The 14,412-nt window shown below is 49.2% G+C and overlaps 2 protein-coding genes across 15 annotated transcripts in view; one reads left to right on the top strand and one right to left on the bottom strand.

The window, feature by feature from the left end:
- The window catches only part of PMEL (premelanosome protein), a 34,903-nt gene extending 20,493 nt beyond the window's left edge, over positions 1–14,410 (top strand). For 10 of the 11 annotated variants that reach the window (XM_077913292.1, XM_077913287.1, XM_077913284.1 and 7 more), the window contains 11 exons: positions 6,853–6,979; positions 8,931–9,041; positions 9,189–9,335; positions 10,241–10,375; positions 10,740–10,901; positions 11,158–11,862; positions 12,598–12,714; positions 12,940–13,024; positions 13,134–13,339; positions 13,432–13,519; positions 14,157–14,410. In XM_077913292.1, the coding sequence (XP_077769418.1) occupies positions 6,904–6,979; positions 8,931–9,041; positions 9,189–9,335; positions 10,241–10,375; positions 10,740–10,901; positions 11,158–11,862; positions 12,598–12,714; positions 12,940–13,024; positions 13,134–13,339; positions 13,432–13,519; positions 14,157–14,301 (1,977 nt within the window). In that variant the 5' untranslated portion in view covers positions 6,853–6,903 and the 3' untranslated portion in view covers positions 14,302–14,410. Of the gene's footprint in view, positions 1–3,418; positions 5,285–6,852; positions 6,980–8,930; positions 9,042–9,188; positions 9,336–10,240; positions 10,376–10,739; positions 10,902–11,157; positions 11,863–12,597; positions 12,715–12,939; positions 13,025–13,133; positions 13,340–13,431; positions 13,520–14,156 lie in introns of those variants that run through there. The other variant, XM_077913293.1, reaches the window with a different exon arrangement.
- Positions 445–6,151, bottom strand: CDK2 (cyclin dependent kinase 2). Of its 4 annotated transcripts, none has more exons than XM_077913308.1 (8): positions 5,795–6,151; positions 5,002–5,079; positions 4,778–4,898; positions 3,935–4,105; positions 3,337–3,438; positions 2,462–2,605; positions 1,955–2,158; positions 445–1,673 (listed from the first exon to the last, which is right to left on the bottom strand). In XM_077913308.1, exons 1-8 carry the CDS (start codon positions 5,908–5,910, stop codon positions 1,569–1,571), a joined length of 1,041 nt encoding a protein of 346 aa, XP_077769434.1. In that variant the 5' UTR covers positions 5,911–6,151; the 3' UTR covers positions 445–1,568. The 4 variants fall into 4 exon arrangements, with proteins under 4 accessions (XP_077769434.1, XP_077769438.1, XP_077769436.1 ...); XM_077913312.1 differs by lacking the exon at positions 5,795–6,151 and adding an exon at positions 5,522–5,666; XM_077913310.1 differs by lacking the exon at positions 5,795–6,151 and adding an exon at positions 5,250–5,461.
- Positions 14,411–14,412: the final 2 nt, after the last annotated feature.

Here is a 14,412-nt window from a genome sequence, read left to right as displayed (position 1 = left end):
AACAACAAAAAAAAACAAAAAAAAAAAGAAAACTGTGATGTGCAACAAAAAAGGGAAAAGGATGAGCTTACCGGGGAATTCGGTGTCAACCACATTGCTGCTCTTAAGTCCCTCCTAAGTCTCTGAAATTCTGGAACTGCCAGCTTGTGTGTATATGTGCGCGCGCGCGCGCGCATGTCTGCGCGTGTGCAGATGATTCAGGTTTGTGGGGCAAGTGAAGTAGGCTTCCGTTTCCCCAACAGTAAAATGAAGGCAACAATTCCCATTTCGCCCATGCCTGGCACTATCCCAACTGCATAAGAGAGGCCCAAGTGGGGTGAGGTGGGTTGCCACGCAGAGTGATTAGGAAAACGGGAGCTCTGAAAGCAACTATCACATATACATATTCATATCCTCTCTCACATCATTCAGTAAATACATAAGTAAAAGAGGAAAGAGATGAACTATGAAACTAGGAACTTTTGTTTTTAATGAATTACAAACTAAATTACAAATAATGTTAATAGCAAGAACACTTGAAGATGAGGTGGGAGAAGAGAGACAAAATCACAAAAAGAAAAAAATACTTTTTTTTTTCTTTAAACATTCGCATTACAAAAACCCCAAGGTGCACATGGCAACAAATCCACCCATTTCCACTTACTTAAAAAACTACTATAACCTGAATGAAATATAAATATAATTGTTCATCCTTCTTTTAAAGAAAAAATTTTCCCAATGCCCTCACTCAGTCACAGCCCTAAAAAGTGTCAGCATTCTCAAAATGTCTAAACCCTAACTTCCACTCCTATGGGGTGGCCTTCAGAGGAAGATGGGACCTGGTACATGAAGAACAAGAATCTTAAAAGAGAAAAATGCAGACTTTTCCTTGCCTCATAAGGCCACGGTGAAGCACAATACCTGTCCTAGAGCTTCCCAGACACTTCTTACCCATAGGAGGGACAGACAGGGGGACTAGAGGCAACGGCAGAGACTGGGAGTCTTGAGTCTCCTAGACTGTCAGGTGAGATGAAAACACTAAAACTAGGGTATAAACTGGTTGGTCTATTTTTTCAACCTAATTCTTTAAAACAGGCCCCCTCCCTACGTTTTTGTTTTGCTTGGTTTTCGAAAGTTCCAACTTCGGTTCTCTGCTATCAGTTGGCCTTACAAGCACGGCGGTCAAGGAAGGCTTAGGGTGTGTCATCCCAAACACAAAAAAAAAATAATAATTTCAGGGTTTCAGAGATTGGGATGGCAAACCCTATGTGGGGGGAAGAGAAAGAGTTCGGTTTTTTTTTGTTTGTTTTGTTTTTTTTTAAATACCAGCCCTCCTCATCAATGACGAAGAGGAGGGGGAGAGAGTGGTGGAGGGACTTAAGTGCATCTAATACTGAAGCTTCCTTTCATTTTCACCTATTTCTCCCCTCTACCCATTATATCCCCGAGTTGGCTGGCTAAGAGGGGGAGGTGAGTGTTAAGGCAGCCAGACAAGATCAGAGGGCAAATAGCCCAGGGCCAAGCCAACTCAGGCCCCTGCTGGAGAAGAAAGGGAGCCTAGGGGGGGGGCGGGGGGGGCGGGAAGGACATCAGAGTCGAAGGTGGGGTACTGGCTTGGTCACATCCTGGAAGAAAGGGTGAGCCAGAGCTGCCTTTGCCGAAATCCGCTTGTTGGGGTCGTAGTGCAGCATTTGCTGGAGGGAGAGATGTATGCTGACTTCAGTGACGTAACAGTGGACTAAATGGGCAGCAGGTGTTCCAAGAATTCAGGAAAGCGGAATTCCTTTTACCCAAGGCAGAGTTCCCAATTCCCTCCTCCCTATATTTGAACAGGTGTGCCAACAGGGAGAGAGAAGCAGGGGCTAGGGAAATGCCAAGACCCAGAGTCCAGGGTCTCATCCTTCCTTCATCCTGGAAAAAAACCTGCCCTGGGGGAGTAAATGAGAAGAAATGGGCACCCACTCCCAATTCTCACCGAAAGCAAGCTCCGTCCATCTTCATCCAAGGGAGGAACAACTTTGCTAAAATCTTGCCGGGCCCACTTGGGGAAACTCGGCTTATAATCAGGCATAGAAGTAACTCCTGGCCAAACCACTTCATCTGGGGTCCCCAGAGTCCGAAAGATCCGGAAAAGTTGGTCAATTTCAGAATCTCCAGGGAATAAGGCCCGTCGGGTCACCTGAAAATGGGGAAAGAGAAAAGGCCAAGACCCGCACTGACGTCAGTCAAAGCTGCTCCCTGTGCAATGGAGGTTCCCACAGGCAGTGGAAGGTCAGCAGGGCCCCATGACTCCCTCCCCAGGGCCTTTCATGGGGTCAGTCACACAGAGCTTGAGACAATGAAGTCCCTTCATCTGTCTTCTCGCCCCCTCCTTCCTTCCCCCAACCATGCCTTTGCAGATCCCCAAGGCTGGGTGGGGCTGGGAGGGGGTGAATGTCTGGGGTGCCACTGACATGTAGCAAAGGGATCCCAAGCCACTCACGGGGTGTGGGGTAGACACTGCGGTCATCCCCCCTCCTTGTGATGCAGCCACTTCTAGATAGGAGCACAGCGGGCAGAGACTGTGTCTTCCATTTCTTCTGTGTTCCCCACAGCACCTAGCATGGTGCTGGGTACACACTAGGTGCTTAACAAATATTTTTTGATGAATTGAGAGAGGAATATGGGCAATTGTAAGGTAATGTACTGGGGGATAAATGCACATTTTATATACAGGCTAATGGTCTCTAAGCCCCCAGTTACAACCCAGATAAAGGACCATAAAACAAATTGCTGATTTGAAGTGAAAACACAGTCCACTCCACTGTTATATTAAAGGGGATGAGAGCTCCCATAAAAGGCTGGACCTCAGGGATCCTTCATTCAGAAAAGCCAGAAGTTGAGGGGGACATAATTTAAGTCTGCAGTTTAAATAAAAGGTATGATTGATAAATAAATAAATAAATAAATAAATAAATAAATAAATAAATAAATAGATAACATGAATACAGTTGATTTCACCATATTCCTGGGACCTTACTAGAAGGTCTACAGGCCAAATGAAGGAGGCACTGAATGGTAGGTACTCATTCTCCCAAATATATGCAGACTAAAGCTAAAACAGTTGCAGAAATGATTTAGCTCAATTTGGGGACAAGAGACGTGTATTGAATGCTAAGGCCATTTGAGGATATACTGACATTGTAGTTGACCTCAGGGACGATAGTCCTATCCTTTCCCCCGTACCCGCTTTGGTCCTACTCTAAGAGAAAGGATCCTAGATAATAGAAGGGCCATGAGTCTAGGCCAAGAAAAAGTTCTGTTGTTCTTGAATGTGGGGAGGAGAGAGCTGGGTGGAACTCGGGCTTGCCTCCATACCATCTCAGCAAAGATGCAGCCCAAGCTCCAGATATCTACGGCTGTGGAGTAGTACTTGCAGCCCAGAAGGATTTCAGGTGCTCGGTACCACAGGGTCACCACCTGGGAACAAGAGCAAGAAGGGGAGAGGTGGTGCATGGGGCACAGTGATTCCCACATGTCAGCTCCTCGGTGTTACTCTGCTAGTTCTCAGCCTGATCACAAGCAGCTTCTCTCCCTCTATCTTTCTTTTCCCATCTTTCTGACTTCCCCTGCGTAAAGTGATTACACACAACTTCTTAGACCAGAGTTAGCCTCGCCTGTGGCTCCAAAGACCCTATTTTCTGAACCCAAAACTTTCAACCTTCCTGGAAAACTCCTGAGAGAAGTGGTCATAATTTTAATGATATGCCATCCAGCTCTGCTGGCTTGGTACCTACTGAAGCCCAGCTAGCCCCGCAATATGAACTCAGTGCATACTCTAAAACCTCCTGGGGTGCCAGAGATACTTTCATCTAGGGAGAGAGAAACTGCTGGCCAGATAGGTTTAGTCATTTTGTAAATGTCCTTGTTAACACCTCCCAGAAAGTTCAGAGAAGAAGTGCAGACAGGGTCTCACCTCATGGGTGTAAGTACGAACAGGGACTCCAAAGGCTCTGGCTAATCCAAAGTCTGCTAGCTTGATGGCCCCCTCTGCGTTGATAAGCAGATTCTGAGGTTTGAGGTCTCGGTGCAGAACCCGATGAGAATGGCAGAAGGCTAGGCCCTGGAGCAGCTGGAACAGATAGCTCTGACGAAGGAGAGAGAGAGGACTTTGTTTCTCGACCACAGTGAGCTATTAGGCTCCACTCTGCCTGCAAAGCTGTACTAAAGCCTTTTACTGTATTAGATTATAATTGCATGTTTATAAGCTGTATCTCCCATTGGACTGCTAGTCTAGTGAAGATAAGGACTGGGTCCTATTTAGTTTTGCATCTCTTTTCCATATTCTGTGCCTAGCACATTGAAGGTGTTCAGTAAATGAGCACCGAATAAATGTTTGTTAATAGATTGAAAATAGCTCAGGGAGCAGAGAACCCAGCCCTAAGACAGACAACAGAGACTCACTGGCTATTTCTCCTACCAAACTAGTGGAAGGGGTTCTTGGAGGAATCTACCAAGTACCAAGTACCCTCCAGTCTCGTTTATCTGAGTTTCATCTGACCTTCCACCTGAGCTACAAAGTTGACTCACTAGAGTTTCAACTTCTTTGATTCTCCTGCCCTGCCCAGGGGTTAATAAGCATAATGAGCAGTGAAAGAGCCACAAAAGAAAGGTGTGTGTGTGTGTGTGTGTGTGTGTGTAGGGGGATGAGGGCTGGGAAGGAAGCTAAGATCACAGATCATCACCCAGTCTGAATTGCCTGCCTTCAGTCCCCCCAAAACGTGCCCATGTTGGGGGAGGAGTTGATGAGAAGGATTACCTTGATGAGGGGAAGAGGAATGCCAGTCAAAGCAGAAGCATCCATAAATTTCTTCAGATCCTGGTGCAGAAATTCAAAAACCAGGTAGAGTTTGTTTTCTGTGTGGATGACATCCAATAGCCTAGGGAGGGAGGTCCAGGAATGGAGGTGAGGAAGAGCGATGCCCCGGCCTCACAGAAGACATTCTCTTTTACCGCTGAAACATCTCCCAGACACATACTTACTTGACAATGTTCGGGTGGTTAAGCTCCTTAAGCAGGGAGATCTCTCGTATAGCAGTACTGGGTACACCCTCCGTCTCACTTGGGGAGGTTGAGAAAGCAGAGAGAGGAATGTGGTTACAAATACTGCTTTTCCCCCAGCCCAGTCTCCGAACGAGACACCACCCCAGCACACCCTAGGAAAGTGACAGAAGAGAAAGGGGGCTGTAGGAGTTAATTCACAGGTGGACAGGGGGGTGCTTTTTGGATACGTTAAGGTCATTATTTCTTCTTCTCCCACGGGTAGGTAAGTAAAGCCTTCTGGTGGAGGTGAAGAAGAGAGAAGGTAACGGGAGGAAAGAAGAGTAGCAGCACCCAGCCTCCCTAGACGGGCCAGTGAGGTTCAACTGCCATTCTTTTGAAAGGGGTAGAGAATTCTAAGAGGAGGGTGGGGTTGGGGCAGTGAGGAGGGCTCTTCATTCAGAAAGGTGCTCTTCACCGGTTCCCACAGACCTCAACTCCACGGGGAGTCTTGGACCCCCACCTCAGAGGCCTCCTTCCTCTTCCTGAGTCTTTCGGACTACACGTTTGGGGGCATCACTCGGCTTTGGGGAGAAAGTTTCCCACAGACTCTACAGTGCCCTATACTCTGCACAGGGAAACCCTTCACTGTCCTCCAGCCCACCTCTCCACTTCGAAAGAAGTCCCACCCTGCTACCTTCCGGTCCTCGGACGGCTACCCGCCTGTCGGGGTGGGGGCGGGGGGCACTCAAGGAGCTCCGGAGTTAGAGGAGTCCCGGGTACAGAGGCCACTCACGTGTCCAGGCGGATTTTTTTAAGCGCCACCACTTCTCCCGTCACTTTGTTTTTGGCTTTGTACACAACTCCGTACGTGCCCTCTCCGATCTTTTCCACTTTTTGGAAGTTCTCCATGAAGCAAGCGCTAGAGTCGGGTCAGCCCGGCCCCGGAGCGGGGGCCTGGGAACCCAGCAAAAGGCGGGCCCCGGCTCTCGGGGGCTGGAGGAGGGGAAACAGGGCCCAGCTCCGCGGCCTCAGGTCGGGATGGAACGGAGTGTATCTCTCGCTCTTGTCAATTTGTCCAACTTGAAACAATGTTGCCGCCTCCCCTCGGGTTCCCTACCGCCAGTGGAGGCCCCGCCCCTCCTTCCCGCGTTTCCCTGGCCCCGCCCCCGGCCCTTCCCATTGGCCAGCGTCAGAGCGGGGGAGCGAGCCCAGCGCTTCGCTGCCGCCAGTGACCCCACCTCGCGCAAGGTTACTACCGAGGGTCTTCGATACAAGTTTGTCACCTTGGGGAAGCTAAATAAACGTCTTTTTCCAAGTACCCAATTTGGAGTCGAGCTTCCTTCCTGTGTCCTGGGCCTGGAGGGATTTCCTGACCTCTGATTCGCCAACCCCAGAGAAAATGTGTCTTGCCCTAAGATTGAATTCCACCTGGCCCAGGGAACCGCCTTTGAAAAGCAGGAAGCTAGGAATCTCATCGTATGGGTGTCCTGGGCCTTGGACACGTCGTTCGCGCCCCTCTCTGCCTATCCTATCCTATCTCTCTGTTTGGAGATGCAGGGTCTCCATCTGTTTGAGAGGTTTCCTGGTTTGACTCAAAAACCAGATTGATCCCTTAGCCTGTGGTGCACTGCAGGCGTCGAGTACACACGATGTAGCTAGCTGCCCTGCAGTCCATGTTTCCCCGGTCAAGAAGGTCGTGACCCAGTGAAACCAGAAACTGTCATTGAGTAGCGGGATGTCCAGGGACCAGGATCCCTTTTCAGTTATTTCTCTGGCCCTCTGCCCCTCCCAAGCCTCTCCAGGAGGGAAAGGAGGATGGGCTATGCAAATGAGCACCCCTCTCCTATATAGGGGCTTGTCCCAGCACCCCCAGCGCCTTTGGTTGCTGGAAGAAAGAACAAGATGAATCTGGTGCCGAGAAAATGCCTTCTCCATGTGGCTGTGATGGGTGTTCTTCTGGCTGTGGGGGCCACAGAAGGTTAGTGTGGGGAGTATGGACATGAACAAGTGGGAGTTTGGGGTTGCACACCTGCTCTGATTTTTCTCCCTCCTCATGGGAGATACCAGCAATATTTCAGGCTTCTTCCACCCATTTGATTTAGCGAGGACATGGGCATCTGAAGTCCCTCTCTAGGTGGAAATTTGGGACTGAGCCTGAAAATAATCCCATCTGCTTGGAAGGGCAAAAGGATAGTAGGTCTTTGGGGCTCTAATTCTGAGACACCCCCACCCCACCCCCGGGGCAATGAGCTGGAGCAGGGGCTTTGAAAGGGAAATAAGTGGAAGACTTAGGGAATGACTCAGGCACTTGGGATAGGGTATTTAAAAGAAAGGAGTAAGAGAATGTGGTATTGATGTGGATAGAAAAGGTAAGGAGGTATCACCTCCCCTCTTTGGAATGGGGATGGGTAAATATAGCTCAGGCTTTTGTCCTGGGGCTGGAAGAGACAGGCAGAGGGGTCTCAGCTGAGCATCACATGAAAGGGCTCTGGGGGATTGGGGCCTCGTGACCGGAGCAAGGGGTGGGGGTGGGGGTGGTGAGAGGGTCTGGAATGTCCCGTGCTGCTCTGAGGAGGGAGGGTTGGGAGTGAAGAATGGGGTATCTTATGATTCTCTTGCTCTAGCGGTGGGATGCTCAGTGAGATTATTCTAGATCTACCCCCCACCCCCCCCCGCCCTCAGCAGACTCAGCTAGGTCTCCACTACACATTGAAAAGGAGTTTCTCCTGTGCTAAAATATAGATATCATATCCTAGTCTCCCCTTTCTCTCTCTAGATCCCTGGTCTCACAGACTTCTAGGAAATTTTCCTGATCTGACTTCCCTCATTTGTGCTCCAGTTTCAAGCCTTTTACTATTTCCTTAATGTATTCTGGAAATATTCTTTTCATTCTTGTGCACCTGAGCCTCTTAAAAGATGGTGCTTACTTTTTGGATAATGATTTTTTTAAGTCATAAGAAGACATTTTTAGATGAAACTTTATACGAATTGGGTTTGATCATTTTGTCTAGGGGGAAGTGACATTGTGCTTATTCAAGAAAATGTTCATATTTTTTTTACAGATACATATTGAGATTGTAGGGTTAAAATAACAAAATATCTGGAATTTGCTTTTAAATACTTTAGCCAACAAACAAAAGAGGATAGATAAAGCAAATGTGGCAAAATGATAGTTGTTGCATCTGGGTGAGGTGTAAGTAGATCCATCATATCCCTTTTTCTTAGACCTCTCTCTTGGTCAGTTATAATAATTTTGGCTGCTTGCCCCAACCACTGCCTGCCTATAGATCCATCCTCTTTACTGCTTGCCATACTGATCCTTCTAAAACACACATCTCATCATATTCAAAAAGCTTCTGAAGGGTGAATTTTATGGTATATGAATTATATCTCAATGAAAGAAACAATCTTCTGCCGTGGCCTTGCCTACAGAATAAAGGCCAAACTCCTTTGGTTGGGGCCTTCACTTGCCTTCCTGGCCTCGTCTCCTACGGTGTGTATCAACCACACTGCTAGTCCCTATCATGCCTCGCGCTACCATGGCTCCGTGTGTCTGCTTGTGCTGGTCCTGAGTGCTCTTTCCCACGCGCCAACTCCTCACTCCAATGGTCTTTCCCAATCCACCAGAGTGGAACTAATTTCTTTAGTCTGTCATTTTGTTGTACTTTGTGCATGTCTGTTATGGCTCATATTAAACAGTGCCTTGAATTATTATAATTTATGGACATATCTTGAATCCCTTCAGCGCCAGGTCTTATTCATTTCTTAAGTCCTTTGTACCTAGCACAGTGCCTGGCACATGGTGGGTATTCAGTAAATTCAAATGTGCTTTGAGTGTGAGAGTAAGTGGGGGACATGGAATGGTGCTGTCCCCTGACAAGGGACTGAGGGGGGTGATCCTAGGGCCTTCATGGTACCTTCGTTTTTAGGACCCAGAGACCAGGACTGGCTTGGTGTCCCAAGGCAGCTCACAACTAAAGCCTGGAACAGACAGCTGTATCCAGAGTGGACAGAAACCCAGAGGCCTGACTGCTGGAGAGGTGGGAACTTGGCAATTTCCAGGGAGGGTATGGGGCCGGTGGGAGGAGCAAGATCTGAGTTAAATGTAGTCTGGGAAGATAGGAAGGGGAAAGGTATAAGGGGAGGAAAAATCAAGGAGTCCCAGATAACGCAGCTGTCCTTCCCAGGTGGCCAGGTGTCCCTGAAGGTCAGTAATGATGGGCCTACACTGGTTGGTGCAAATGCCTCCTTCTCTATTGCCCTGCACTTCCCTGAAAGCCAAAAGGTACTGCCAGATGGGCAGGTTGTCTGGGCCAACAACACTATCATCGATGGTGAGTACCTCTCTTATTCCAAGGGCTCAGATTCCCTGGTGTCTGCAGTGAGCTCAAGGACTGCCCCATTCCTCTCTACTTTTTTTTTTTTTTAAGATTTTATTTATTTACTCATGAGAGACAGAGAGAGAGAGAGAGAGAAAGAGAGGCAGAGACACAGGCAGAGGGAGAAGCAGGCTCCATGCAGGGAGCCCGACATGGGACTCATTCCCGGGTCTGCAGGATCAGGCCCTGGGGTGAAGGCGGCGCTAAACCACTGAGCCACCCGGGCTGCCCTCCCATCTACTTTTAAAAAAAGCATATACATATTCTATATATTCATTGTAGAAAAAGATGTAAAAACACAGATAAAGCAAAAAAAACAAAACAAAACAAAACAAAAAAAACCAGTACACAAAATTGGGGACAGAAGACCTAGTGGACTTAGAGTTTAGACAGACATGGACTTAAATTTGTAAATAACATGTTACCTTGGGCAAGTTACTTAGCTATTTCATGCTTCTCTTCCCTTATCTGTACCATGGGAATGATACCTACCTTGAACGGTTATTGTAAGGATTAAAATGTTATAAAATATAGAGAATTTAGCATAATGCCCGCCCTAGCCTAAGGTGAGGCTCAATAAGTGTTAGCTGATGCTATTGTTTTTTATCCCACTAGCTAGAGCAAACCACTCTAAATATTTTGACGTATGGCTTTCCAATCTCTTTCCTTTGTCAAGTACATATGAATCTTTAATTCCAGTTTCCATCCTTTCTGCTACCACCCCAAATGGGTTATACAAAGGGAATGTATTACGTAGCTACGGAGTGTTCCCACAGCCCCTCTCTGGGAGCCATGTGAGGGGTTTTAGTACATAGAAAGGAATGCCAGGGTTTGAGGGTGACTCTGTGTCTACCTTCCAGGGAGCCAGGTGTGGGGAGGACAGCCAGTGTATCCCCAGGTACTTGATGATGCCTGCATCTTCCCTGATGGGAGGGCCTGCCCATCTGGCCCTTGGTCTCAGACAAGAAGCTTTGTTTATGTCTGGAAGACCTGGGGTGAGTCATCCACACTTGGATTCACCTCTTCTTACCCGATCCCCTTTCATTTTGCTCTGTGAGTTTCCCTAAATCTTCACTGCCCCCATGGCTCTTTCCTCTTCCATAGCACCTAGCCCCTCCAACTCTCTCTTCTATAGTTGTTTCTAGGAGCCCTTCCCCAATTATTGTCCTATCCCATGGAACCCCTTATCAGGACTCCTTTTCCTGACCATCAATGACAGCCTTCCAAATTCTCCCTGAAATAACCATACTCAATACATTACTTGACCTTCCTTCTCTGGTGCCGTCTCTAATCTTTCCCCTCAGTTCCCTATGCTCAGTTCTTCCCCCCAACCCCTGCTTTTCTTTTAAAAAACCTCAGGCCAATACTGGCAAGTTCTGGGGGGTCCAGTGTCGGGGCTGAGCATTGTGACAGGCAAGGCGGTGCTGGGCACACATACCATGGAAGTGACTGTCTACCACCGCCGGGAGTCCCAGAGCTACGTGCCCCTTGCTCACTCCTGCTCAGCCTTCACCATTACTGGTAAGGATTTGGGAAGGGGCAAAGCCAGGTGCATGGCAGTAAGAGATGGGGAGGCTTGGCCTGACTGGAAAGGGGAGAGAGGAAGGGGGAAAGGGGAACTGGTGTGTAACCTTAAAGGGGCAGAGCCAGGAAGACCTGGGCAGAGAAATGTGGGGCTGGAGTCAGGGAAGAGCCAGTCAGCTTGAGTTGGAGGGTGTGCCTGTGAAAGAAGCTGTGGCCCAGGCCTGGTTCTCATCTTTTCTGGCTCCAATTCCAGACCAGGTGCCCTTCTCCGTGAGTGTGTCTCAGCTGCAGGCCTTGGATGGAGGGAACAAGCATTTCCTGAGAAATCATCCTCTGACCTTTGCCCTCCGGCTCCATGACCCCAGCGGCTATTTGTCTGGGGCTGACCTCTCCTACACCTGGGACTTTGGAGACCATACCGGGACCCTGATCTCTCGGGCACTTGTGGTCACTCACACTTACCTAGAGTCTGGCCCAATCACTGCCCAGGTGGTCCTGCAGGCTGCCATTCCTCTCACTTCCTGTGGCTCCTCCCCAGTTCCAGTCACCACAGATGGGCATGCGCCAACTGCAGAGATCCCTGGCACCACAGCTGGGCGAGTGCCTACTGCAGAAGTCATAAGTACTACACCTGGTCAGGTGCCAACTGCAGAGCCCTCGGGAGCAACAGCAGTGCAGATGACGACCACGGAGGTCACAGGCACTACGCTTGCACAGATGCCAACTACAGAGGGCATAGGTACTACACCTGAGCAGGTGCCAACCTCAGAGGTCATAAGTACCACACTTGCAGAGACCACAGGTACAACACCTGAAGGGTCAACCGCAGAGCCCTCTGGAACCGCAGGCGAGCAGGTAACGACTAAAGAGTCAGTGGAGCCCACAGCTGGAGAGGGACCCACGCCTGAGACCAAGGGTCCAGATACCAATCTGTTCGTGCCTACAGAAGGTATTACAGGTAAGAGGGCCAGTGTGGATGAGGTTCATTGAGGTGGGACATTGGTCACTATTCTAAAGAGCTAAAAGACTTACCCAGGCCCAAAATGTTCCCCAATCCTTTGCTTGGCAATGGAGTCCCATCTGAGCTCCCACTAGTTTTAAGCCCCCAAGTCCCTCTTAATAACATGGAATAGATCCGGAGTTCAGGAAACCAGGGTCTTCCCCTAGGCCATAGAGAGAGAGCTTGTTGCTTCTGTCCCTGAGGAGAGCTGTTCCTAAGGAAAAGGCCAGGGAACAGACTGTGGTCATTTATATAATATTTGTATCTCATTTTCTATGCAAGTATAAATGCATAATATCCTCAGATTCTAGCAGCATTCCCCCCCCGCCCCCAGCCTGGATTCCTATCCCAAAGCAGGTTAACCTGAAATTGCGGTAGGAACAGTGAAAAGGTAGGAATGACATGGTGGTGCATGGATGAGTTAACTTGTGTCTGTCTAGCTCAGGACCTAGCACATTGTGGGGTGTGCTAGACATTTGGGATTTCCAACTCTACCCCTAACTGTGTGATTCTGGGGTGCTCACTCTTCCTTCTGAGCTTTAGTTTCCTAACCTATAAAATGAGGTTTTCCAGGTCTTGTCTGATTCCAAGCCTGGATCCAATAGCTCTGGCTCTACCTGGAAAAATGCCTGTGTGGCCTCTACTTCCAGGTGAGTCGGTCTCTTGACTGCCTCTTCAATCCTCTCCTGCCAGGTTCCCAGAGTGCCCTGCTGGATGGCACAGCTACCTTAATCCTGGCAAAGCGAGAAACCCCCCTGGATTGTGTTCTGTATCGATATGGCTCCTTTTCTCTCACCCTGGACATTGTCCGTGAGTCTTGAGTGCTTTGGGGGCTGGTGGAGGGAGGTGTGTGTCAGGTTGGCCAGTGAAAGCATACCTTGGCAAGAGTTACTCACCTGGACAAGAATGCCCAAATCCAGGGTTTTTATTTTGACGGCAAGGATAGGATTGGGGAAGCAGCCTTACGGTTTTCCTGTGGACCTTTAGAGAGGCCTGGTAGAGGAATCCCAGACTTAAAATCTTGCAACTCTGCAGGGGGTATTGAGAATGCTGAGATCCTGCAGGCTGTGCCATCCAGTGAAGGGGATGCATTTGAGCTGACTGTGTCTTGCCAAGGCGGGTGAGTGTCCCATTGATTGTCCTGAGAACTCCGGGGTTGATTGTCGCACTGCTCTCTGGTGCCTGGTCTTCTTTCCCATTGCCCTGACCTAAGCTGACACCTCTTGCAGACTGCCCAAGGAAGCCTGCATGGACATCTCATCACCAGGGTGCCAGCCCCCTGCCCAGAGGCTATGTCAGCCTGTGCCGCCCAGCCCAGCCTGCCAGCTGGTTTTGCACCAAGTGCTGAAGGGTGGCTCAGGGACCTACTGCCTCAATGTGTCTTTGGCTGATGCTAACAGTCTGGCAATGGTCAGCACTCAGCTTGTAATGCCTGGTAGGTACTTGGACAAGAGCTGGGATGCAGAGGGGCAACAGGAGGAGGCTATCTGGCGGGGAGCAGACACTGACTGAAGATTCTGCTCACAGGTCAAGAAGCCGGCGTTGGACAGGCTCCCCTGTTCATGGGCATCTTGCTGGTGTTGCTGGCTATGGTGCTGGTATCTCTGATATATAGGTGAGGGTGCCACCATCTGGCTCGCACCTCCTTATCCCTCTTGCCACTGCTCATTCTTCCTTACGAGGAGAAGGAACCGCCACTTCTTTTGAAGAAGCACAGTGTCCAGGAAAGAGCTCAGACTTAGAAGTTAAACAGACCCGGGCTGCAGTCTTGCTGGGGGGACCTTGGGAAAGTAGCTTAACATCTCTAAGCCTCTGCTAAGTAGAAAACAATTATCTGCTCTATGGGGCTATTTGTCAGGATTAGAGATAATGTGGGTAAAGCATCCAGTTGTGAAGCAAGAGTGCAATAAATGATGATACCAAAGACTGTTGTTATGAATAATATCAAGAGCGGAAGAAACTGGGGGTGAACTGAGTCCTCTACCTGTGAGAAGGTCAGATCCTCAGGCCTGGGGTGCCAAGGTCCTCAAAGCAGGGACGCTTGTAGGGTAAGAGGGGCAGGGACGCTTGTAGGGTGAGAGGGGAATAGACAGAGATTACCATAAAAATAAGATAAGATGAACCTTGTTGGTGAAGAGGGGAGGGAGCTAGAATCAAGGTCATGTAAACCCAGGCCCTCCTTTTTGGAGAACCATAGATAGGCTTTCCTTGTCCATTGCTAATCAGTTTCTCCTTTATTCTCCCAATGTTAGGCGAAGACTTCTGAAGCAGGGCTCAGCTCTCCCCCTTCCCCAGCTACCACGTGGTAGCACCCACTGGCTACGCCTGCCCCAGGTCTTCCGCTCTTGCCCCATTGGTGAGAACAGACCCCTCCTCAGTGGGCAGCAGCAGGTCTGAGGACTCTCATGTGATGCTGTGATTTGCCGAGGGTGGACAGCAATGCCTATCTTTTCTCCAGACTTCCCTTGGAGACTACCATTACCTGAAATAAATACTCAGAACCTGGTG

This window comes from Canis aureus, chromosome 11 (genome assembly GCF_053574225.1).
Source record: "Canis aureus isolate CA01 chromosome 11, VMU_Caureus_v.1.0, whole genome shotgun sequence".
NCBI classification, from domain to species: Eukaryota; Metazoa; Chordata; class Mammalia; order Carnivora; family Canidae; genus Canis; species Canis aureus.
This window is presented reverse-complemented; position numbering and strand designations above follow the sequence as displayed.

Excerpts from the sequence above, each read along its gene's own strand:
- CDK2 (XM_077913308.1), bottom strand. The coding sequence starts at position 5,910 with ATGGAGAACTTCCAAAAAGTGGAAAAGATCGGAGAGGGCACGTACGGA. Across the intron at positions 3,439-3,934 it reads TTCGTACTTACACCCATGAG|GTGGTGACCCTGTGGTACCG; the intron begins GTGAGACCCTGT and ends TCTTGTTCCCAG. Across the intron at positions 2,606-3,336 it reads GCTGCATCTTTGCTGAGATG|CACCTAGTGTGTACCCAGCA; the intron begins GTATGGAGGCAA and ends ATATTTGTTAAG.